At 34.5% G+C, this 25,498-nt stretch overlaps 4 protein-coding genes across 7 annotated transcripts in view; 1 reads left to right on the forward strand and 3 right to left on the reverse strand.

Annotated features, from left to right (window-relative positions):
• The window catches only part of LOC126754145 (mucin-5AC), a 198,298-nt gene extending 183,399 nt beyond the window's left edge, over nt 1–14,899 (reverse strand). For 2 of the 3 annotated variants that reach the window (XM_050466076.1, XM_050466074.1), the window contains exons 1-2: nt 14,683–14,899; nt 6,810–7,813 (exon numbers count right to left, since the gene is read on the reverse strand). The gene's annotated coding sequence lies outside the window, so the exon portion shown is untranslated. The remainder of the gene's footprint in view (nt 1–6,809; nt 7,814–14,682) is intronic. The other variant, XM_050466075.1, reaches the window with a different exon arrangement.
• A 3,188-nt stretch (nt 14,900–18,087) lies between these two features.
• Nucleotides 18,088–20,643, reverse strand: LOC126752920 (uncharacterized). Its single transcript, XM_050463961.1, has 4 exons — nt 20,418–20,643; nt 19,362–20,347; nt 19,091–19,262; nt 18,088–19,014 (listed from the first exon to the last, which is right to left on the reverse strand). The coding sequence occupies exons 1-4, from the start codon at nt 20,541–20,543 to the stop codon at nt 18,898–18,900; spliced, it is 1,401 nt and encodes a 466-aa protein (XP_050319918.1). The 5' UTR covers nt 20,544–20,643; the 3' UTR covers nt 18,088–18,897.
• A 302-nt stretch (nt 20,644–20,945) lies between these two features.
• On the forward strand, nt 20,946–23,322 carry LOC126751964 (elongator complex protein 3). Its single transcript, XM_050462442.1, is given in 7 exon segments — nt 20,946–21,069; nt 21,125–21,366; nt 21,431–21,947; nt 21,950–22,077; nt 22,318–22,535; nt 22,627–22,993; nt 23,059–23,322. Coding segments are annotated over 7 exon segments (1,671 nt in total). The 5' UTR covers nt 20,946–21,047; the 3' UTR covers nt 23,236–23,322.
• Nucleotides 23,323–23,325: 3 nt separating this feature from the next.
• Nucleotides 23,326–25,498, reverse strand: LOC126751966 (solute carrier family 17 member 9). Of its 2 annotated transcripts, XM_050462445.1 has the most exons (6): nt 25,370–25,498; nt 25,112–25,307; nt 24,862–25,033; nt 24,578–24,793; nt 23,907–24,516; nt 23,326–23,849 (listed from the first exon to the last, which is right to left on the reverse strand). In XM_050462445.1, the coding sequence occupies exons 2-6, from the start codon at nt 25,183–25,185 to the stop codon at nt 23,602–23,604; spliced, it is 1,320 nt and encodes a 439-aa protein (XP_050318402.1). In that variant the 5' UTR covers nt 25,186–25,307; nt 25,370–25,498; the 3' UTR covers nt 23,326–23,601. The 2 variants fall into 2 exon arrangements, with proteins under 2 accessions (XP_050318402.1, XP_050318401.1); XM_050462444.1 differs by having other exon boundaries at nt 25,112–25,498.

Here is a 25,498-nt window from a genome sequence, read left to right on the forward strand (position 1 = left end):
GATTGAAAGATGGTTACAGACACAGACAAGTCTATAATGAACAAAAATTAAAATCCTCTTATAGGCATATTCTTGAATAGTTAATCTTTGAAAATATAAAAAAATCGATTATTTTTATATCTAAACTAGAATTCCGCCTTAAGCTCAAACTTGTCTATAGCACGAATATTTTTTTCTTAATTTATAAGTTGTTTTTAACCCATAGATTCGACATTTTGCTTTATTTTGGTTCACCCTAATATGCGCTTTGTTTACTTTACCTTGCTGAGTTGGAGGAATTTTAAAGCATACAGCCAGTTGCCGGCTGGAAAAGGTTGTAGAAATTGAAAAAAAAAAAAAAAAACAAAATATTTTTTCTTATTGGAATTGCACATATGGCGAAGAAAATAAATTTCAGTAAAAATAGTGGCGAGTAAGCAAAAAACACGTTTTAAAGTTCAAATATTTATAAATGGATGTTTATTAGCGCATTTGGTCTAATTAGCTTTGTTTTATTTTATTCAATTTTTTTTGTCTAATTTATTTTCAATTTCTTTTCTAAAACAGCAAAATATATTTATAGTCTGGGAATATGCTGCATAATGATTTTGTTTGCCTAACGGTTGTTTTTATCAAGAAAAAATAATTGAAAATAGGCTATTTATGTTCGAGGAAAAGCATGTAACGCCTTAAGCTCATTTTCGAAATACTATAATAAGAAGCGATTTCCTAAAATACTGTTTCAAAATTTCATTATTTTCTTCTTTATCTTAATTTCCAACTTTGTAGCTGCTTTTATACCTGTTAGGCAAACTGAAATAAAAAATTCTCGTACTCTTAATTATTCACTCATTGGCAATTTGGTTGGCTGAGTGTAGACGTCATGTATATATTTAAAATAGTTTCTTCAATTAAATCTGTGTTCATTTGTTCAATTAGAATTCACTTTGCTCATAGAAATACATTTTGCCTATGTGTGCAGGTTTGTGGTAGTGCTGCTATGTTTGTATGTATGCTTATTAATACGCACACTAAATTTTTTCATCACTCTTCAATGTGCTTTTCGCTTTCAAATCAATTTCGATTCATTCAAACCGCAATTAAAATATGGCTAATTATAAACGCAAATAACTTATGGTTCCCACTATTATTATTGCGGTCATGTTGTGGTAATCACAATTTTTTTATCACATGTCTATTACTTGTTACATTTTAAATAAGTTAATTACCTTAATTACTGTAAACTTTTATTGCAATCAGACTTGCATTTGGCTCAATTGAAAAGTCGCCGGCCTGACACATAGATGGCGCCGCTAAAATTATATCCATATTACTTTTAGTTAGCCCTAACCTTCAAAAAGCGCGTGTGTAAATTTAACACTTGTGGTATCATTAGTTTGTGAATTATACATTTTGAATGAAACAACTTTTTTTTATTGTAAAAGTGATAAAAGAAATTTCCCGTGTTATAAAATTTTGAAGGGAAGGTAAGTTTTAGCAAACGCTTGGCTTGGTGACTAGTTACCGGACACTGCCGCGGGAAAATCAATCAATAATTGGTAAAAAATGAAATGAGCGCCAAATAGTGAATGTGGTGTAAAAAGAGCTTGTTACCGACGAAAACATCATAAGAATCCCAAAAATCAATAAAAAATCCACACAATAATTTTAGATGTTAAGTTGTTCGAGATAGCAGGCAGTCTAAAGATATCTACTCAACGTTTACCTCATATCACTTACGAATATTTGCGTATGAGAAAACTCCGTGCGAATTGGATGCCGCGCCAGCTCACCTTCGACCAAAAACAACGATGAGTTGATGATTCGGAACGGCGTTTGAAGATGTTCATCTTTCGGATATGTGACAATGGATAAACCATCATTTCACTTCGAAGTCCAAACGGTAATCATCCGAGTGGACTAGAAGTGAGAAAATGTAACAGTCGACTGGCAAGGTTATAGCGTCTGTATTTTGGACCATCAACAGCGACTATTACATTGCGTTATTCGAGTGTTATAAGAACGAAACCGAGAAAAAAACGGCTGCATTTGAAGAAGGTGCTGTTTCACCATGAAGATGCACTGTGTTACAAGTCAGTGAAAATGATGGCAAAAATCAATGAATTGGGCGTCGGATTACTTCCGTATCGAGCGTATCCTTCAAATCTGGTCCCCTGCGACTATTTCCAGTTCTCGGATCTCAAAAAGAATGCTCACCGAGAAGAAATTTTCGTCGAATGAAATAGTGATTACCGAAACTGAGGCATATTTTGAAGCTAAGGGCAAATCGTACTACAAAAATGGTATCGTAAAGTTGGATAGTCGCTAAAATCAATATATCAGTCTTGAAGGGAACTATGTTGAATAAAAAAACCGAATTTTGCCAAAAAAAAAACTGTGTTTTACTATGGTAGGTTGGGGACTTTTCAATTGACCTGTTGGAATCGAATCCAAGTCCGAAAAACGAAGTTCACTCTGCTTAGTCATGCTTTTTGCCAGTCGTAGATAAACGTTTTCAGTTAAAATATTGTCATTCAAAATTTAAAGTTTGTGTTTTCTTTTTGAAAATAATATTTGTGTGCCCTCTAATAAGACATTATTTTAATATTTATTATTTAATCTTGAAAATTTGAAATCATATAAAAGGGCTGCGTTGTTTACACCAGAATATAAACACTTTCTATGTTTATGATATTATTTCCATTGCAATTAATGACTTATAACAGTTTATACTGCTGTGGGCAAAAAATAGTAAGACTTTAGTCATAATTTTAAAATTATTAATTTATTCTTCAACATTTATGTTGCCACCCTCAAAGTAATTCCCCTGCACAACCATAAAATAGGTATTGCTTACATATATTTTTTATATTGTTGTTGCATTAGATAATGGAGTTCTAACGGGCTTATACCTGTAAAGTTTCAAAACTTATAAACCCCGCAATTTCACCACTTTTTAACAAAATCTATATAAGATATCTATTTTTCAAGAAAAGCCGAAGATTTTATTCAACTTTTGGCTGACCAGTGTACCCAAAGCCTTCAAGCGGCTAAAGTTAAAAAAAAGCGCTCTGGAATTCAAAAAAATCAAAATAGGTATTCATACTACTTATAAAACTGTTAAAATTTTTACATTTCTCTGTGAATAAAATGTGACAATCACACAAATATTAAAATTATACATATTTAAATTTGCATACACTCCCAAACATATATATGTATATATCTTTAATATTATATAAAACGTGTATATGCATATATATCAGGTATGTATATGCCAGCAAAGTCAATAAAACTTTTATTTCCATTGCAATGCGGTTACACGCAACCTGTGCGCTGCTCCAATGGTAAACAGAAGTAGTATGTAGTAGTAGTAGTGGACGCACACTCCCACAAACATCAAGCACCGTTGATTGCAAACACTCATATATTATTTAAACACTTTACATTTAATATTTATAATTATATTTTTTATTGCTGTTGTTTGTGCGAATTATTCATAATGCTGCTGCTTCTTGTTAGTCAAAAATCTCACCATCTGTTTGTGATTTTAAATGTCAATTATGGAATATTATTTAATTTGTTGCATTTTTTTCCTCATGCTCATCGAGTTATATGTCTATATTGACAAATTAACGTGGGATGTTTGAGCATTTTTAATTTTTAATGCTTTACATATTAATGTGTGAATAATTAATGACTGCTGTTGGGCAATCTGTTATAAAACTGTGGGGATTGTGGTGCGATGTTTTTTTAGACGTCTGTTGTTCAATAAGTTTTATCGGAGTTGGGGTGCGTTTTTCGATAAGGAATTACTTTTTTCGGTGTTGATCTTTTTGACATTGATTTATCATCAATTCGATTTGCCATTTCATAATGAGGCTTTCACAAAGAAGAGGCTTTCATGATGTGTAAATTTATTGCAAAAATAATAGTTCAGTTCGGTCGCCATAATCGCCCAACAGTGTGGGTAATTCACGCAATCATGAATCGGTTTTCGCGAAGACGCTATTGCTGCTGTGGAACAGAGTATCGAAGAAGTCTCATCTGACTTCTCAGTGTATATTCATTGGAACTATGCGCATCTTTATGGCAGTTACATCCTCCAAAAAACATAGTATGGTAGGATATATGGGTAGAGGGAATCATTCATTCAAATATCTGGAAAAGTGCGGACGCCCAAAATATTGCAGTCAATGGGAACCTCTATAGAGCCATGATTAATGACTTTCGGGCCTGAATTGGCGAATACAGGTCGTATTAGTTCCAACAAAAAAGTGCCTGTTGCGCGGCCTCCAAGGTCGTGCGAGATAACACCGCTGGATACACACCGCTTTTTGTGTGATTATATTAAGTCGCTAGGATACGCAGATAAGCCCAAGACGACTCACGCCTTGGAAGAGAATATTCGGAGCGGCATGGCATTGCTGACATAATGGTCTCAATTGCTGCAAAAATAGGTAAAAAATGTGGCCTCTCGGCTGGAATCGAGCAAGCCGCGGTGGTCACTTGCCCGAAATCATTTTCAAAACATAATGACAAATCCCTGTCTTTATAATGAAACAAAATTTTAGACTATAATATTAAATAACAAGCAGTTTAGTTTTTTTTTCAAAACTACATGTCCAAAAAAACCCCCTTTATTTGTTGATTTTATGCATATTCCATTATAATATAATATTTTAACAGACAAGTATATGAAATTTATAAACCGCAGTTGTAGATCTACAACAATTAGTAGCTGGCCGCCAATTCCGAGTTCCAATTTTGGCTGCCGTGAAATATGAGTCTAAAAAAGTGCCAGTAGTTTCAAAGTTTTTTTTTATTTGTGACGGAATTCATTTTGAGACTTTACTATCTACGCAGGTTCAACTTCAATAAAACCAGAACTGTTAATAATATCAACAAGCATATTCAAAAAGACAACTTTTTCCTTACCGAAGACTAAATCGAAATTCAGGTCTCTTTTGGTAATTGGTACTTTTAGTGGAGACTAGACTAAAAAACATTTCTCGGGGCTTGTTTTATTTTATTATGAAGTTTAAAAAGTGTCTTCTCTTGCTCTGAGGACTTTTGACCGTCACCCTCTCCTCGTTCTTAGTAAGAAAGAAAAAGGAGAGGAAAAGGAATTAGACCAAGAGTTCGGTCTTCAGAGGTTCAGCGCGGGAACGTCTCTATTGTGGCTTTAAATAATTAGTTGGATATACCTGAAAAATCTTATTTCCACGTAATTAAGTAATTTAATAAGTCATGATAAATAAAAATATCCTGAGTTCGTTGCAAGTACACAAGAGTGCCAAGAGACTAAGCTTAGGCTCGGAAATGAGACATTTTCCTGGCGACTTCTCTAGTCATGATAAGGCCAAATTTTTATACTTGTCAGCTAGGTTAGGTTAAGCTAAAAGTTGCTCATACGCCATGACCAATTGTGGTACACCGTGACGTATGAGTAATAAAAAGTATATGTCGGCGCACCCTAATAGTGTGTGGATATTGTTATGCGTGTGTGAGTGTATGTGTATACGGTTTTGGGAATTTCCCTAGAAGACTAAGTTCCTCATAATTGCATCAGCCGTTGATTGTACTGTGGTTGATTGCCTGCATGTTGTCACTTCAAGAAATACCGTTTTAGCGGGGCGACAGCGTGGCGCTGTCGTCGAGTGTGGTTCGGTGGTAAGCACAAACAGAAGAAAACGACGCAGAATCAGTTGCGTATAGAACTTGATAGTGTGCAGCCGAAACTCGCTGCGCTATAACAATGGCTTCAGAAGACAACTTTATTCCGACATATACATATTGCATATTAATAAATAGAAGAGGCCTAGGCTGTTCCTGTGCGCAATAAGATATATCTTTTTTTTTTAGTAATACAGATTCTGATTACAGTAACCCATCACGATATATATTATTACTCATACGTCCCAGTGTACCGCAATTGGCCATGGCTGGTGAGTAACTTTTATATACATTTGTATACACATATGTATTTAGATATTTTGTAAAATGGTTTTAATTTCATGTTTTAGTTCCACCGAGATATTTTTAATTGCTTCCATAGCCTAATTCGCGTTAAAAAAAAACAACAATTTTTTTATTGTTTTATTCAATTCTACAACACCTCTAGAATATTGTCCTCAATTTTCAAGTTGATCCGAGTAATAGTTTCGGAGATATTGCCTTGAGGACTTGTGCGCTCGATTTTTCTCGAAATTGTGTTTTTGAAGTCAGTAGGCAAGATTTCTCGAGAACTACTAAACCGATCTTAATATTCCGATCTTAATGAAATTTTACACAAGTTTTTGAGTTACAATTCTTGAAGACTTAAACGATGTATTTTTTTCGATTACAACTAATTGAAAAAAAAAATTATGAAATTTTGACTGAAATTTTCTTTTTTAATGTCTGCAAAAAATCCAATTTTCTCGTTTTTTTGTTCCTTCGTCCAAGTTCTAAGTTAAGTTTTTAACTAAAACACGTACTTTTTCACTTTAGATAATCTTGTAAGAAGTTATCCTGCCTACGCGGGTGCATATTTTGCCGAGGGGTCACTGGAAATGGCGTCCTAATGGCCGAGTTTAAAATTTTTTTTACAAAAATTTCAGAATTTAAATTTTTTTTTATTAGAAAATTTTTGAAAAAAGACTATTTTACCCGAGAAAACCCATGTAACCAGTTAAGTGGTTCTAACAAATTTTCACAGTTCAAAAATTTAAAAAGAATATAACTGCTTAGCGATAACAAAAGTATCAAGATATATTGATTTTTTCGAATGAATATCACTAAATATACATACATAATATATATGAATCAAGATTAGTCTACGCTCTCACCTTTTTCTAATCCCCACTCAACGCAGTTAATACGCAATTTCAATTGTTACGCCTTAGCTGTTTATTATTGTAATTGTTGTTGTAGTTGTTTGGCTCACTTGTTTCACTCAAAATTCACACCGAATCGCGGCAAGTAAGTAAAATAGCATTTTGTTGTTGTTGTTGTAGCGCGCTACTTATTTATATGTAAATATGTGGAAAACAAAAGCGATTCACACGAGATACACAGCCGCCGCGGCATTCAAGCGCTAAACAACAACTCAAGCAGACAAAGAACGATGAGCTTGCTGATGAGCCTGCCGTTGAGGTTGAGGTTGATGTGAAGGTTGCTGTTGGTGCTTAGGCCTGCTGATAACCGCCTGTATGCTAAAAACTGTGTGTTTACGCACCGAGCACTGTCGGTTGAAGACCGAAGGTGAGCAGCGTGTGCTAATTTACAACGAAACCGTACAGCAACAGTGTTATCCTTCAATTATCCTTGCGTATTTCAAGCGGATTTCAAGTCGGATTAGTTGTTTTACAAATGCATAGATGTTCGTTATTGTTGAGATTTTTTTTTTATTATTTTCTTTTTTAGATTTTGTAATTTATGATTTTCATATTTCAGTGATTAACGGTAATATTAAAAATTATATATATTGCTACAACGAACCGAACTGCTGCCTATGTGTGTGTGTGTGTGTGTGTTGAAATTTCGCTTATTTTTGCTTATTAGAAATTTTCCATTGATTGAACCGTTCATCACTCATTGCACTTTCACTGTGTTGGCTTTGTTTATTAATTTTTTATTTTTAATTTTTGCAATTATAAACTCGTGCTTAATTTGTAATTCGCTTTTGTTTATTTTTAATTTATTTCTTTTTTCATTTTTAATTTTTTTTTTTGTTTTTTTTTATTATTAAATATTTTTTGCTCACATTTTTCCTTTTAATTTCCTTTTAAGTCAAGCAGCAGGTTTCGCTTCATTTTAATAGCACATCTGTGTTTCCCTACATGTGGCATCTCTTGAAAAATTGCAATAGCAAAAAAAATCGCAAAAAAACCCAAAAATTAATCGCATATAACCTATTTATTCAGTTATAATATAAATCTGCTGGTTAATCAGCACAATGATACTTCAAGTGTTGTTTATAAAATAAGCTTTCATTATTATTTCGGTATATTCGCACATATGTATGTACATACATATATAGCAGCAGTTGTATGCACATATAAATGAAATCTCACTATTGTGAAATGTTTTTATAAGCACGAAATGCTTTTAATTTGCTTTGCTGCTGTTTTTGCTTTTGGTGGAATTTTTGTTTTTGTGTGGAAAAACCAAATTTCTTACGATGGCGGCTCTTTCGGTGTATGTCAATCATAGGAAATATATTAAGTACTTAAATAGCTGCACACTCATTAACTATTTAACTTTTTCTTTCGTTATTCGACTCATAATATAAACAGGTTTGCGAATTTAAAAAAAAAAATAATAAAAACTAATTAAAAATTTAAAATATTTTTTTTAATTTAAAAAAATATTAAAAATTAATTAAGAATTTAAAATTTGCTAAAAAATTTTAATTATAAGGAAAAATTTTAATTAAAAAAATTATTAAAAATTTTAAATATTATTTTTGATTTGATGCTAAAAAATTTTAATTATAAAGAAAAATAAAAAAAATAACTAAAAATTTTAAATTTTTTTTTAAAAAAAATTGAAAATATTAGTTTTGATTTGAATGAACGCGAAAAAATGTGAATTATAAAAAATTTTAATTAAGAAAATTATTAAATATTAATTAAAAATTTGAAATATTATTTTTGATTTAAATGAACGCGAAAAAGTGTTAATTATAAAAAAATCATTTAAAAAAACTATTAAAAATTAATTAAAATTTAAGAAATGTTAATTGTATATAAAAAACAAAATTAATTAAAGAAATTATCAAAAATTAATTAGAAATTTAAAATGTTAGTTTTAATTTGAATGAACGCGAAAAAATCTTAATTACAAAAAAATTTTAATTAAAAAAATTATTAAAAATTTAAAATATTATTTTTGATTTAAATGAACGCAAAAAGTGTTAATTATAAAAAAAAAATTAATTTAAAAAATTATTAAAAATTAATTAAAATTTAAAAAATGTTGATTGTACATATGTATATAAAAAACAAAATTAATTAAAAAAATTATCAAAAATTCATTAGAAATTTAAAATGTTATTTTTAATTTGAATGAACGCGAAAAAATCTTAATTATAAAAAAATTTTAATTAAGCAAATTACTAAAAATTTAAAATATTATTTTTTATTTTAATGAACGCGAAAAAGTGTTAATTATAAAAAAATTAATTAATAAAACTATTAGAAAGTAATTAAAATTTAAAATATTATTTTTTATTTTAATGAACGCGAAAAAATTTTAATTATAAAAAATCCTCTTTAATTCTTATTTATATGCTGGAAAAAATTTTTAATATTCCATCTGGTATTTGGAATTACAAATTTTTAAGGCTTTATTTGCAACCCTGAATATAATATATACATACATATAAAGTATACATAAGGTAAAACTACAACAACAACAAACTTCACATCAGATTTTTGACATTTTTCATATATTCTGTGCGCCAGGGGAACTTTGGCTTATATTTTTAACCTCTAGATGACGTTGAAATTTAAATAGTTTCGTAAAACGAATTTGAAATGTGATCGAATCTATGTTTATATGGATCACACCTTTATCGCCTGAATTAAAATATAAAATATCTACCCGTTAGATGGCGCTGAGGTCGTCATATTTCTAAAAGCTCTCTGTATAGCTAATTTTGCATACATTATTTAGATCACATATTTATCCTGTGGGATATTGAGGTCGAGCTACAAATATATCCGATAGATGACGCCGATATCGGGCAATTGTAGCATATAGCTGGCATAAAATCTGAACGATCGGGATAAAGTGTTTGTATGGAAAACTTTTTAATTTGAAGCGATAACTGCACCAAAATTGGCATGGGCTATTGTCCGAGACAATGATGCAATCTGCGATTAAAGTGTTCAGATCAAGTAACTATTGCATATACTGATTAAATGACATGACTGATTAAAATCAAGTGCTTGTAAGGAAATTTTTTCATTTGTGAAGGGTATTATAGCTTCGGTGCAACCTAAGTTAACGTCAAGCACTTTTTAACTATTCAAAATGATAATGCAGAATCAGAAGATAAATAATCCATATAATAATAATATGAAATATAATCGAGGTATGTTGCCCAAATGGCTTCTGCAGTAAAATAATTTAATTTCAGTGCGCTCTCCTTTTTAAAAAATATTCTGAAAAAAATAGTATTGCTTTAATTAACATCTAAAGCAGAAATAAAACGTTTTTTGTTGCATGTTTCAGTTTTCTATAAATACGCAATGATGTATGCTTTTTATTACTCATCCGTCACGGTGTACCATAATTGGTCAAAGCGTATGAGTAACTTTTATATACAGATATTTGGTTAAATGATTTTAATTTGAAGATATATTTGATTGCTTGCGTAGCTTAACTGATTGTTTTTAAAATTTTAATTTTTTTTTTAAATTTAAAGTTGTCTAAAGGACTTAAGCAATACTCAATTTTTTGGAGCTTATAAAACTAAAATGCATTCATACAATAAAAAATAAAAAAAAAATAAAATAAAATAAAAAAATTAAACAAAAAAAAATAATAATAATAATAATTTCTGTAGTAGTCGTAATAATAGAAAATATTAAAAAATCTAAATTTTCGTTATGGTAATATTTGCTTTTGCAAAGTTATTTCTGTTCGATAGCATAGAGAAGCCTTCCTACATACTAAATAAATTTGTAAAATGTTTCGAAGTCAATCAAAATAAATTAAAAGACTACATAAATGGAAATTAAAGAGCCACATACACATAAAATAAAGTCATTAGAAAGCAATTTTTGTTGTCAGTAAGCTGTTTGGCCTCAACAAGATGTGTTTCTCTCTAGCAATATAGGCTCTTAGTGACCGCTATACCAAGCATGAAGGTAAAAAATCTCAATTGTTGAAGTTATTTGGAAGATGACAAGTTAGAATCAACTTTGTAATTCCTTTTTTATAGTTTTTTCGCCGTTTAGGTGACCTGACTTGAATCGAATTTAATAGCGTTAGCAGGTTTGTGAGGTTAGGTGATGCTCAAGAAATGCCTCAATAGCATATGAAGGTTTAAACCAAGTGTAAAATTGTTTGGCATCACAATAGAAACGAAAAAGTTATTTACTATTATATTTTACATACAATTCTAAAATATATATATTTTGAATATATACAAAAAAAGCATAAAAAGTGAAGGAGTTTATTTTTCTTTTCCTTTTTTTAATATATATACATACATAATATATGTACATTCTAGGTGCCTTTAAAGAATGAATAATTTTTTTTCTTTTTAATTTTTTCTTTTTGATTCCATTTAGTGAGCATGCATTTTATACCAACGAAATTACTATGAAAAAATTGCTATGATAAAAACAAACTTTCTCAAACTCATTCATATTGAAATCAAAGAGTATTTCTAATGCAAAAATATACAAAATTTATAAATAATCTCAGCACGTACAGAAATAACTTTGACCAAACCACATCACACATTTTTCAAACACATATGAACTCTGAACTTAATGCATCAATTAATAATTTGCCAATATGTGCACGTAAACACACATTTATAGCCATCAAAAATATACAGTTAAGCAAAGCCGAAAGGGACACGACGAGCATTTTGGTGAGCGAATAAGAAATTTATTTATTTCAGCGCCATTTGCGTGTGTATAGGGGAGAGTAGTCTCGCCGCTGCTCTCTCCCAGTTGAGAACTTTCTACCATTCCATGCATGTATGTAATGATATTCACCATAGCTACCTTACCATGCAACGCACTGCACCGCCTCACCATCTCACCTTCAATATGAAACTCTACCAGTTGATATCCTTTAAGCAACTCGCATGCAAATACACACACACACTCACACACAGACGCTTACTTTTTGCTATGCATGTAAATGCGTAGGTGTGCATGTGTGAGTGCCAGCTTTTCAGTTGATTTAGTCGAAGCAGAGCACTCCACTGCATGCGTGGGATTGGGTTAACAGAGCGAGTTAATACTTCGTTGGCGAGGCGAGGAGCCACAAAGCTAGAGTTATGTATGCAGACGGGTATAAGCTGTGCGCCAGAGCGGAAGCACACAGGTTGTGGTGAGGAAAACATGTGAGCAAAGCAGCACAGCTGTGCGTTTGAGCATTTGTTGTTGTTGTTTATTTTTTTCTGTAGAGGAGCTACACTTGAAAATTGATTTTTGCGGGTTTGATTTGTAGGAATTTTTGGATTTTTGTTGGAAGCTGTTTGGGAGAAAATATATTTTTTTTGCAGATAAAAATATATTTTTTTTAAATAATTTAAGGTGGTTTTGCTAAAAAAATTTTTGTTAAGTGTTTTTTATAAAATGTTTTTTTTTAATAATTTTTTTTTTAATATTTTTCTTTTTATTATTTTTTTTAATATTTTTTTTTAATAATTTTTTAAAATATTTTTTTCAAAAATTTTTGTTTTTTTTTAATAACACATTTTTTTTAATACTTTTTTTTGTTAAGAAAATAAATTGTATAATTTTTTCTCTATAGTAAAATGATTACACTGTGGAACATTTTTGGGATTATTGTCTGGGGGGTGAGAAATTTCAAGTCAGGGTGATGGTACTAGGTCAGTATAGTAAAACTCTCAAAGGGTTTGGCGTTCGTATGTGTCAGTTTTTTATGACCTTTTAAATTTTTTCCTTATCTTGATGTTTTTTCGCTTAGTTGTAACATTTTGGCAAAACTAAAAAAAATAAAAATAATTTAAGGTCATTTTGCTTTGTATTGTTTTTATTCATTAAATATTTTTTTTTATATTTTTGTTAATATGTTTTTTTTATAAATTTTTTTTTTCAAAAATTATTTTAAAATAAAATATATTTTTTATAAATTTTTTTTCCAAAAATTATGTTTTTTATAAAATATATATATATTTTTTTAATAAAACAAATTGTATCTATTTTTCCTATATTAAAAACTTTTTTTTTTACTAAAATTTTTTTATTATTAAACCCTTCAGAGAGTGTCTTTCTATACCATATACGCAAATTATTCCCTCCGGTTTTGAGTTATCGATCTGAAATTTCGCACATGTATTTTTCTTTCCGAGAAGCTGCTCATTTGTCGGAACTGGCTATATCGGACTACTCTAGCATACAGCTGTTATGCAAACTGAACGATCGCATTCAAGTGCTTGTATCGAAAAGTTTTTCATTTTACGAGATATCTTCACAGAATTGGGCATGGATTATTATTTAAGGCAATGCTACAAGTTCCGAACAAATTGTTCAGATCAGACTACTATAACATATAGCTGTCATACAAAGTGATCGATAAAATTCCAGTCCATGTATGGAGAACTTTTGCATTTGATGAAGTATCATCTCAAAATTTAATACTTATGATTCTCTAGGCAAAGGCAATGAGGTAAAATCCGAAAAACTAATTCAGTTGGGAGCACTATAGCATATAGCTGTCTTAGAAACTGAACGATCAATTTAAGCTCTTGTTTCGAAAACTTGTTCATTTGACGAGATAAGTCCATGAAATTTAGTACAGATTATTGCCAGAGGCAAACCTACAACCTCCGAATAAATTATTCAGATCGGACCACTATAACATATAGCTGTCATACAAACTGTCCAATCAAAATCAATATAAAGATAATTTTATACACTTTTATCATATAAGCAAGGCACCTGTGAACGGTGTTATAGCTTTGGTGCAACTGAAGTTAACGGTGTTTCTTGCTTTTATTGTTGTAGCAATTATTTGGTATATTTATTAATATTTATTACGTTTGTACATCAAAATTCTTTAAATTGCTCATTTTGCCTGACAAAAAATCATCACTCAACACTTTTTCTTTTTACTTGTTTTTGTTGCTATCAATTAATTCGAAATGCCGTTAGAAATCGAAAATCAATTTCTGCTCGCACCAAAACACTGCTCACTTCTTGTTATGAATTTCATTTTCAAGCCTTTTGTTTTTGTGATTTTTCGCCTAAACGTTGGCAACCATTATTTGTTAGCTTTTAAATGCTGTTGTTGTTGCTTTTGTTGTTTTATTCGCACTTGTTTCAGCCATTGAGGCTTTTATCCTTGAGTCGAGCAGTTGCCACAGGATGTTTAAATGCCCGCACAAACACCTACACTACAACCAAACACACACACACAAGCACATGCACTAACGCATTTGTATGTATTTAGAAACATATGCACGCGAGCGCTTAGAAAACAACAACATGCACTTACAAACGAATACGCGCGCACACCGCTCGTTGCTCGTTGCCTAAATCGTATTCGCATTTACACTTGTCGCGCTGGCAATCGTACGCTCGCTTCGTCTGCGACTCGCATGCACGACGTGTGTGTGTATTCGCGCGACTTCGTGTATGCCGGTGGCGGCGGAGAGCTTTGCACCACTTAATGTCACAACGTTCGTACATTTCGTTCATTTGTTTTTGTAACACACACCCACACACACACACACACGCAGACTTTGTTTTTGTTGTGCGCTTCCGTTCGTGCTTCAACCTTGCGCGCTTGTTCGTGCGTTTGGTGAAAATGTTCGAGTGCGATTTTCACCTTTTCGCGCATATAACTGTACGTACGTACATACATACATGTGTGTGCGTGTGTATTCGCTAGCAACAACAACTATGCAATTGCGAAGTAACGGCACAATTGACGATTCACTTTTTCCAGACACACATTTTTCACACACACACACGCACACTCACGCATATACCTGCTCGCGCATACCTCGATATGTATTTATTAGCGCTCCGTTAGTTTTTATCTTCCGCTATGCACTTTTTTATTTAACGAACCGTTATATTTCCGATTTTGTTTTTCGCTGAAAACACATTTTCACCTACTTTTCAAGTATTTGTATTTTTGCTCATCAGCTCAGCCTATTTTATACATATTTGCTTGTGTGTTTCGCACGCATCACCTTCCGCGCATTGCTACCCGTTGCAAATTCAAATTCGAACTGACTCGCTGAGCGCCAAGCTAACTGTATGGGGACCCATACGTGTGGCATTACGTCCATGTGTGTGTATGTGTGGCTGTGTGAGCGCTCAAATGGCGCTGTTGCTTTTCACTTGATGCTGGACTTTTCCAGGGGAGCGCGTCCAAATTGTTGAGTTCACGCATACACACAAATACATACAAATGCAAGCGTGTCGAGCGATAGCGTGAGAGTTTCGTGCGATTTTCCTCATCTCAGTTGAGTAACTCACCTCTTGCCAGCTGTTTGTGTTGTTGCTTATAAAAGGCAAAAGCTTTTGAGGGAGCCACACAAATGTCACAGGTGTCCGACGAAACAGTGGTGGTTATGAAAATATGACAGGAAAATATATAAAAATAATAAATGCTTTCTTTTTTATGAAAATATACAAAGAAAATATATAAAAATAATATTTTTTTCTTTTTAGGCAAACATTAATATACTTCAATATAAAAAAAAAATAAAAATTATATTTTAATTACCCAAAAAATTACTCACATATAAGAAACAACGTATTTATTTATTCTATAGCATTATAGGCATACATGGCGTATGAGTGACAAATTAAAATTATGAACAAATAAGAAAAAATAACCAAATTAATTGGAAATCAACTGCATCGAAGCTATGATACCCTGTATAGCTTATTGGTTTACAGCATAATAGGGTATAACAAGATTTTTATCTTGATTTTGAGCGCTCAGTTTGTATGGCAGCTATATGTTATAGTGGACTGATCTGAACAATTTCTTCGGAGATTGTATCGTTTTCTTGAGTAATTATCCATGCCAAATTTCAAGAAGATAGATGGTCAAATAAAAAAGTTTCCCATATAAGAACTTGAGTTTGTTCGATCAGTTTGTTTGACAGCTATATGCTATAGTTGTCCGTCCTGAACAATATGTGCGGAGATTGTTGCGCTGCTTTAGATAATAATCTATGCCGAATTTTGTGAAGATACCTCGTCAAATAAAAAAGTTTTCCATACAAGAACTTGATTTTGATCGTTCAGTTTGCATGGCAGCTATATGCTATAGTTGTCCGATATCGGCGGTTCCGACAAATGAGCGGCTTCTTGTGGATAAAAGGGCGTGTGCAAAGTTTCAGATCAATATCTCATAAACTGAGGGATTAAGTCGCTTATATATAGAAAGGCTGACAGACGGACGGCTGGAAAACGTGACTAAATCGACTCAGTTCCTCACGCTGTCCCATATTTTTTAGGGTAGCCGAACTCCATTAGAGTGTGAGAAGCTTCGTAGCAACCTTAACAAATCCTGTTTAAGGTTTAACGAATGAAGAGCTTCCACTGATGTTAAATATTAAGTCTCGGAAATTTAAATATTGTTCGAAGTAATTGTAACCCTAAGTTCTTTTGGACTTAAGTTTCGGAATATTTGGACTCGCTTATGGCAATAAATTAGTCAGAGAGATTCTTCGCTTACGCGGTTATAGCCAAGTTTGTAAGACCGCGAAAGCCGTTCTTCCTTTTGACTGTTTTGGGCTAATTGGAAATTAGCGTAGCCTGGTCCTTCTCCACCTGGTCTTTTCAACAGAATGAGGGTCTTCCTTTTCCTCGGCTTACCCCGGCGGGTACTGCATAAAATTCTCTCAATTGAACAGCTCGGCTTTTGGTATTTCTGAACGTTAGTAAAGTAATGGCTGTTTGTGTTGATCCAGTTCAAACTGAACCTCTGCGGTAACAATCACTAATCACCTGGGCAAGTTCCAGGTGACGGCCACTACAGGATCGGCCCAGTAGGGAAATGATCCCCATCCTCGTCGTCTTCCGCGCTGTCATTCACGAGGTTCTAACCCTCCAGAAGCTTTTGCGTGTGAGGTAGCACCTCTCCTTGTACGCATGTCTTCATGCCAGGGACTTCCAGGATCTCAGCAATCGCAGCCTGCTTGGATCTGCTTGCGCCGAGGTGTGTGGTATTCTCATCCACCCGCATTTTTTCATTGCTTCGCTCTCAGTGGTCACCTTAGGCTTATATGACGTCATGACCACCGAGCTGAACCTGTAGTTCAGGTAGAAGCTTTCTCTCCGGATGAATTTGTACCACTCATCGTCTATACAAAAGTTTAGCCTACATTCGGGTCCTCGACCTTCTTGCTGACCACTAGCCAGGACGAGGTAGTTTTTTATCAGCCCGAAAACAAACTCTTATGGTTTACCAGCGCATCTGCGGAGAAACACCGTCATGTTGTGCATGGGCGGAATGTCACTCCCTTTTTTGCGCAGAGGCCTTCCCATTCAGGCAGCTTGTGAGCGATCTCCCTCAGCCAGATAGCCGACCTCTCGTCCTTGCAGTCCACCTGCAGCAAGCCTCCTCTAAAATAGACTCCATGGAAGAACGCTGGGTATCTGGACCCTCTGAATACTTCTTCCATGAGGAAATCCTGGAGCACCGCATGCTCCTCTGATCCCAGCATCTCCGCCGGTTGAGAGGCAGCACAACCATTTAGATGTGTTTCAGAGCATGCTTATATCTGCGCCGTACTTCCTCCACCCGGGCGGGATTTGATGCGGAGGGTTTGCCTCCGGCTATCTGCGCGTTGTTGCCCCTCAGCAATTTAGAGCTGGGAGGCTCCTGTAGTGTTATTTGCTCGCTTTTCCGTTTCTCGATTTGGCTGGTCGAAGGCGCTGCATTTTCGCTACTTTGCCTGACGGTCGGGGTTGCGTTAACCGGGCAACGGCTTCGAGCCCCGCTAGCTCGTGTGCCAACGAACGCGGATTTGTGACCTTTACGCTTCTTCTACTGCCTCTAACCTTTTTCGCGGTAGTACGTCTGCTACTTCAGGAAAATTCCCCTCCAAGGTGCCTCAGGTACCACTTAAGGGTGGCACCGCTCATGACCTTCCTGCGAGGGTCTTCATGCCCGCCGGGTTTGTCGGCTAGTGGTAGAGGAGGAAATCTGCCCCCCTTTCCTCTTCCTTCTGCGAGCACGCTCGGTATCCGCCCGATGTGGTCCGCTCAAGTTTCATAGTTTCAACTTTCACCCCAACGAAGGGTACTAGTGGTGTGGTGTTGTTCCGAAATAAATTTGAAGAATGCTGCCGAGTTGACAGTTCTTAACCGAATAAAAATCCGGCTACGGCTACGTAGACCCGACTATTCGGAGAACGACATAAATTTAGATAAAAACGAAAACTTTTTAGAACAAAATAATGTTTATTTAGAATTAAATATTTATATCTGTATATATGCATGTATGTATGTATGTATTTATGTAAGTCTCACAACTATATCACTACTTTTATTTCTTGCTAACAAAGAAACATACATACATATGTAGAGTCTTATTAGCAAACTTAGAAATACTTTTTCTTTTCAAATACATGTATTTATATACATACGTACATATGTATATATATGTATATATTTTGATTTTTTTTTCATTACAAATATAGTATTTATAAATTGTTAGCAACAGTTTACACATGTGCATACAAATTTACGTTACATTATTAAATACTTATATATATCTTTTTGAGGGTTATATAATGCATTACTAAATATTAAAATAGTGTGCAAAAGTTATGTGGTGGTTTTGCTTTATGTTAGCTGGTAAAAATTCTAGGCGTATTTATTGCTAATTTAATTAATCGAGTCAGTAGTAATTTGTTATAAATATTAATACAACAAAAAAGTATGAGAAATTCTGAAAAAAATTGATTTTTAACATAGAAAATCAATTTCAAAAATCCAGTATAACTGTAGACTATTTTCGAGGCGTCCATTTTTGTCATGTATGCAGTTATGGATATACGGCACAACCAAATATAGAACATATGCATACATGTGTGTATGTACATATGTTGTAATAAATAAATAAACTAAATTGAAGGAATTCTTTGTGCTCAAAATAAATAAAATTAAACAATTCATAAATGCTGCATAACTAGCAACTCATTAACTTGGTATGCTTAGTAAAATTAAATAATCTTGAATGTACGCCCACTTAAGAGGGTGGCATTAACTCAAACATGGCATACTTCCAAGTCCACGAGCGCGCCAAGTTCTCAAAACGTGCACGATTGTGTTCATACATGTAGCCGAGTTCCGGTTCCATGCATACCTGTAACAACAATAATTGTAATGTAACAGTAAATTTAATATATTACAGTTAACACTTATCCCTATACAATACATACCTCTGTATATGGATCTGTGAGCAAACTTTGCACTGACAACAGAATTTTGGAAACATTCAGCGCTAGGGACCAGTTATGTTGGAAAATATCAATGCCTACATCACCATGGCGTGACACGTTAGGATGTAGTATTTTTGTTAGAAAGCGTACAGTGGGTGGTATCATCGGATAACTACACAATAGTTGAGTTAAAAAAGAAAAAAAAAAAAAAAATAATGATAAAAAACTTTAATTAAAAATAATAAATATTAATATATATACCACGACTTACCGTTCGGGAAAGAATATGTACAGAAAGAACTTTCCACCTTCATAAGGACTGCCAGCCGGACCCAAAATACTTGCTTGCCAATATGTGTTTTGTTTATCGAGCGGTATCGCATCAATACCCTCTGTTGCATGGCTATTCAATTGATGCGCATCGTTGCGTAGGAAGTTCATACGTATTGCATTTTGGCGTGCGCGCGGTGGCGACTTCAAGGCCATCTGCAGCAAGCATGTACGACAGAAGCACGAATTCATTAATGCACTATATAGTTTCAGCCAATTTGGCACATCAACAATGCACTGAAAGAGTGGCCAGCGCTCTTTCAAGTAACGCATCCACATCATTTGTGATGTGTTCTGCTCCAAAATGCTGCGCCATTGTTTACACACTTCACTCGCCTTCCACATGGACATGTCGTCCAGATAGGAGAATATTATTACCATAATTTCAACAGGCAACATTAATATATTGTTTGGTGCTGCTACCGGCACAACCATTTCACCTGCATTTGCACGTCTTTCACTTAATAATTCAAGAAAATCAGGCAATGAACGTGGCGCCAACGGACGTGGACGATGTATCGGCAACAATACCATATTTCCACGTTCACCTTCGCGTTCTAACGAACGTCGCGGTTCATTAACTGCTGCTAGCGGTGCCACATTGTCAACCTGCATTTCATGTGCAGCGTTGACAGGTGCATTACGCACCACTGCGTCTAGCATACCGACACCTTCTTCGTCGTCTACATCATCTTCCACAACGTCGTCGACATCATCCTCGTCATCGTCGTCCTCATCTTCGTCTACTTCTTGTTTGTCTTTAAATGGTGGCTCATCATTGCCAGAGTCCTCGTCATCTGAAATCGTAGTCTCCAACTCTTCCTCGGCGGCTTGTGTATTATAAAGAAAAGCGTGACAAGTGCCGCAAAGTGGCTCATCAAAATTTGGTCCATAATAACCATTACAAACCCAACAAGCGCTGCTACACTATAAGCATTGTGGTAAAAAATATGTATATTATTAAACAACGTTTTTTAGTGATATTTATATGGCGTACGGAAAATGAAAAAGTGTCTTCTTGAGCTGCTTCTTCCAACTCCTCGTCATCGTCATTGTCGCTCTCATTAAGCTGTTCCAACATCTTTTGTTGTTCTAGTTGCTGTTTTGAGAGGCACGTCGCCATTATATACTCAACTTGTTTTTCGTTATTATAGATAATTTGTTGATTCTTGCCGATAAAATATACAACAACCGCACAGAAAACAAACTATTTTTGCGATTGATGTCAGCTGTTAATGATACAGTGTTGTAATTTAAACGTACAAATAACAGCAGTGGTAAAAAGTTAAACGAAGAGTTTGTGTTTTTAATTTTTTGTTGAATAATTATATTTTTTTTTGCTTTATATTTATAATTGGAAATACAAAATGTTAATAAATGTTTAAATACATTTTTTAACGAAATAATTAAAATCAATAAAGATCACATAAAAATCACTTAAAGTAGTTGGCAATTCAATATAACAGAATTTGACCGGTTGAGAGTGTTTGGCAACTCCACATGGAACATGTGTGTAATTTGACATTAATGCTTGTTTTCTTTATGTGATATGCAATTAAAAATTGTGTGGTTCAACCAAGTGAAATTTATTCATAATTAAGCTGTTATTAATTATATTAATACCACAATGAAGCCAAAAAAGAAGTTGGGTGAGTAGTAAAATAACTTTTCCGAAAATTTTCACTAAATTTGATTGCTTTTCAGGTGTTGGTTTGAGCCGCGAGGAACGCAGTGTCATAGTCATCGGTGAAATCATACAGGAATTGTTGAAAGCACATGAAGAGAAAAAAGATGTAAATTTGAACCGTCTCAAAGCACGTATATCCTCAAAATATGGCTTGGAAAGTTCACCACGTCTAGTAGACATAATTGCCGCTGTTCCCCAAGAGGCAAAGAAAATCTTGCTGCCAAAACTACGCGCCAAACCTATACGCACAGCCAGTGGTGTAAGTTATAAGATAATAATAATTTTAAATTTACAAATAAGTTATACATATATGCCATTTATAGATCGCTGTAGTAGCCGTCATGTGCAAGCCACATCGCTGTCCTCACATAAATATGACCGGTAACATATGTGTATACTGTCCCGGCGGACCCGATAGTGATTTTGAATATTCAACCCAATCATACACCGGTTATGAGCCAACATCTATGCGCGCTATACGTGCACGTTACAATCCTTTCTTACAAACGCGCCATCGTGTTGAGCAATTGAAGCAGCTTGGACATTCTGTAGATAAAGTGGAATTTATTGTAATGGGCGGCACATTTATGAGTTTGGATGAAAAGTATCGCAACGATTTCATAATGAAACTGCATGATGCGCTCAGTGGACACACCAGTCGTGATCTTAAGGAAGCTGTGCGCTATTCAGAGATTTCACACACTAAATGCATTGGTATTACTATTGAAACGCGTCCGGATTATTGTCTTAAGCGTCATATTACTGATATGTTGAATTACGGTTGCACACGTTTGGAAATTGGCGTACAATCTGTGTATGAGGATGTAGCACGCGATACAAACGGGGCCACACCGTAAAGGCAGTGTGCGAAAGTTTCAAATTGGGCAAGGATTCGGGTTATAAAATTGTGGCGCATATGATGCCTGATCTACCAAATGTAGACTTCGAACGTGATCTGGAGCAGTTTATTGTGAGTGCATTTATTTATTTATTTTTTTTCTAATTTTTTTTTTTAAATTTAATTTTTTTGTATCTCTTTTTTTTTTTTATTTTTTTTTTTTTTTTTTTTTTTTAAATTAATTTTTTTTTTTTTTTTTTTTTTTATTTTTTTTTAATTTTAATTTTTTGTATTTTAATTTTTTTTATTTTAAGTTTTTTTTTTATTTTAATATTTTTTTTAATAATTGTATTTTTATTTATTTATATTTAGGAGTACTTTGAAAATCCAGCCTTTCGCTCAGATGGCTTAAAAATTTATCCAACACTAGTTATACGCGGTACCGGTCTCTATGAGTTGTGGAAGACTGGTCGCTATAAGTCGTATCCACCATCGATGTTGGTAGATCTAGTGGCAAAGATATTGGCTTTGGTGCCGCCATGGACGCGCGTCTATCGTGTACAACGCGATATACCAATGCCGCTTGTGAGGTAAACTAAACAACAAATAACTAGACAACGATTAGATTAATAATTCTGCCGCCACAACAACAACAATATTAAATTTATATTAATTTTACAGTTCCGGTGTGGAGCACGGCAATTTGCGTGAATTGGCGCTAGCGCGTATGAAGGACTGGGGTACTGAGTGTCGTGACGTGCGCACGCGTGAAGTTGGTATACAAGAAATACACAATAAAGTGCGTCCATATGAAATCGAATTGATACGCCGTGACTACTATGCTAACGGTGGCTGGGAGACCTTCCTCTCATACGAAGATCCGGAACAGGATATACTTGTTGGTTTGTTGCGCCTGCGCAAATGTTCACCAGATACGTTCCAAAGAGAATTAACTGAGGTGGGACAATGTTCTATAGTGCGCGAATTGCATGTCTATGGCTCGGTGGTGCCCGTAAGTTCAAGAGATCCAACTAAGTTTCAGCATCAGGTTGGTAGACATTTTTGAATATAATTATTAACTTTATTATAAATATTGCTGAGCATATTTTTTAGGGTTTTGGCATGTTGTTGATGGAAGAGGCGGAACGTATAGCAAAGGAGGAGCATGGTAGCGTGAAGTTAGCTGTTATTTCTGGTGTGGGAACACGCGCTTATTATCGCAAACTGGGCTATGAGTTAGACGGCCCTTATATGTCTAAATTGTTACCGGATGAGGAATGGATTGTGTAATTATTTGCATTATTTTTCAGTTACTTGTCCTAAAAGACGTTAAACTTGCTAAACACATTTTTTAATAAAGTGCTACCAAACAAACCAGCGTTTGTGTTTTCTTATTATTTATATTTTGCATATCACGCTTAAATATTTTAAATATGTGCTACTTATAAATATTTTTCTTACAGAAATTGTAAACCTCAAGAACAAATAAATTAAAATGATTACAAGGAACTACCAAAAGCCGTTCATCAAGTCGAATGAGTGTTGTGTACTCTACAAATAAGTATGTACAAATATATTTGGAATTAATATAAATAGTCAGTACTTCGAAATGTGTGCATGCCTAGAGGGTGTGTCGTGAATTGCACACAATAAAAATCACACAATAGCCTCAGCCGAGCCAAATACCATGAACACTGTCCAGCCAACTAAATTAATAGCTGCCGCAGTGCTGAAAACGATTGGCCAACTTTGTGTTATCTCCAAAATATGTCCAGCAAGGTAGACACCTAAAAATCCAGGCACGGCGCCGACAGTATTCATCAAGCCAAAAACACTGCCGGAATGCGAGGGCGCCAAATCTTGTGGATTCACAGTGACAGCATTATTGTGGAAGCCAGTGCCACCTACAAAACAAAAAAGTGTATACAAAAAGAATTACAATTAACGAACAGCTGACTTACCAATTATAACGGTCATGCAAATGAGTGCTGTGTGAAAATCGCTTGTGCGCGCCATAATGAATAGCGCCAGATTCTGTGATGCAAAACAGCAGCTTTGTATGATCTTACGCACCGCCGAAGTAGACCACTCACGTGCCAATAAACGTCCGGTTAAATAGCGTGCGAATAACGTGCATGGCGGCAAAGCAAGCCATGGTATCATATTCACCACCCACACTTTGGCATGCGGAAATCCATCGTGGAAATACGTGGGCAGCCATGAGAGCAGCACGAAAAAGCAATTCATCTCGCAGGCATGCGTAAGCACACAAGCCCAGAATGAGAGCTTTCTAAAATAACGCAGCCACGGCACATTGTCCGGTATTTGCTTATTGGCACACAAACGTGACGGCACCGATACGTTGATAATGCGGCCACGTTCACCCGCCATAGTATAGTAGCGCAGCATTAATGCCCAGGATATGCCTAAAAAGCCAATCACACGAAATACATACGGCCAACCGAAGTAGTCCAGCACAAATGAGCCCAAACTGCCGGTTAAGAGTGTGCCCAGCGCTGAGCCGGCGGTAAGTAGGCCAAAGAAACTTGTGCGTTCATTCGAGCAAAGATTCTAAAAACAAAAATTCTGGAATTATAGCACAAAATAGACTATCAAAAAGTTGTACACTTACTTGACTCGTGAGACTAATCATGCTTGGAAAGTGCACACCTTGGAATGCGCCATTTATAATACGTATAGTGACAATAAACGGAATGGAATATGCTTTAATCGCCGTTGAACTCCATATAATATTTGGCATAAAGAATGTAATCAACGACCAGCCAATGGCAGCGAAAAGTATAACACGTTGACCACCAAAACGATCACTAAAATAACCGCCCACCACCTGTAAACAATAATCAGGTAAGTCAAGTTAAATTTTTTTTCTAAATATTATTTGCAAGTGCAAAACACCTGTGTCAATGTGTAGCCCCAGAAGAATGAACTGAGCACAGTACCCGAGTCGGTTTTGCTCCATTTTTGTTCGGCTGCAACAGCGGGTATTAGTAAAGGCATTGACGTGCGCGTAGAATACAGCATTAAAGTGCCTGTGATGAGTGTGAGGAACCAGACGCGTTTTTCATGGCTGTAAATATGAAATATTGTTTGACATATTGTGCAAATTTACTGTTTGTGGTTTTAGCGAAGTGCTTTATGTACGTACCGTGTCCATGCATTTTGACTGTCTACAAGTTCTCCTCGCAAAAGCGAGTATTTAAGTTTCTCATCCATACTCATTTTTATTCTTATTTGTTTTTTTTTTTTTTCTTTATGCTGCTCTTGTGCGTTGTTTTTGTTTATTCAGTCGTAACTAATAATCCACGTAGTAAAACTTGTGTTCCTTCCGTACACTTATGATTCTATAATCATTATTTTAGCAATATATTTAAATCTCATATATTCAATACTATTGTAATTCCACCTTATCTTATCTGTGCGCTTCCATCGAAAAGAATATTCTTTCTATCTTTTTGTTAAATTATTTTTCTATTAAAGATAAACGCCACGAAAAACTATTATTTGTATCGCACCGCCACTCAAGTAAAACAAA

The sequence above is a fragment of the Bactrocera neohumeralis genome, chromosome 3, assembly GCF_024586455.1.
Source record: "Bactrocera neohumeralis isolate Rockhampton chromosome 3, APGP_CSIRO_Bneo_wtdbg2-racon-allhic-juicebox.fasta_v2, whole genome shotgun sequence".
Classification (NCBI taxonomy): Eukaryota; Metazoa; Arthropoda; class Insecta; order Diptera; family Tephritidae; genus Bactrocera; species Bactrocera neohumeralis.

Excerpts from the sequence above, each read along its gene's own strand:
- LOC126751966 (XM_050462445.1), bottom strand. The coding sequence starts at position 25,185 with ATGAGTATGGATGAGAAACTTAAATACTCGCTTTTGCGAGGAGAACTT. Across the intron at positions 25,034-25,111 it reads AGTCAAAATGCATGGACACG|CCATGAAAAACGCGTCTGGT; the intron begins GTACGTACATAA and ends TCATATTTACAG. Across the intron at positions 24,794-24,861 it reads GGGGCTACACATTGACACAG|GTGGTGGGCGGTTATTTTAG; the intron begins GTGTTTTGCACT and ends TATTGTTTACAG.
- LOC126752920 (XM_050463961.1), bottom strand. The coding sequence starts at position 20,543 with ATGGCGACGTGCCTCTCAAAACAGCAACTAGAACAACAAAAGATGTTG. Across the intron at positions 19,263-19,361 it reads TACATATTCTTTCCCGAACG|TTATCCGATGATACCACCCA; the intron begins GTAAGTCGTGGT and ends ACTATTGTGTAG. Across the intron at positions 19,015-19,090 it reads TCACAGATCCATATACAGAG|GTATGCATGGAACCGGAACT; the intron begins GTATGTATTGTA and ends TTGTTGTTACAG.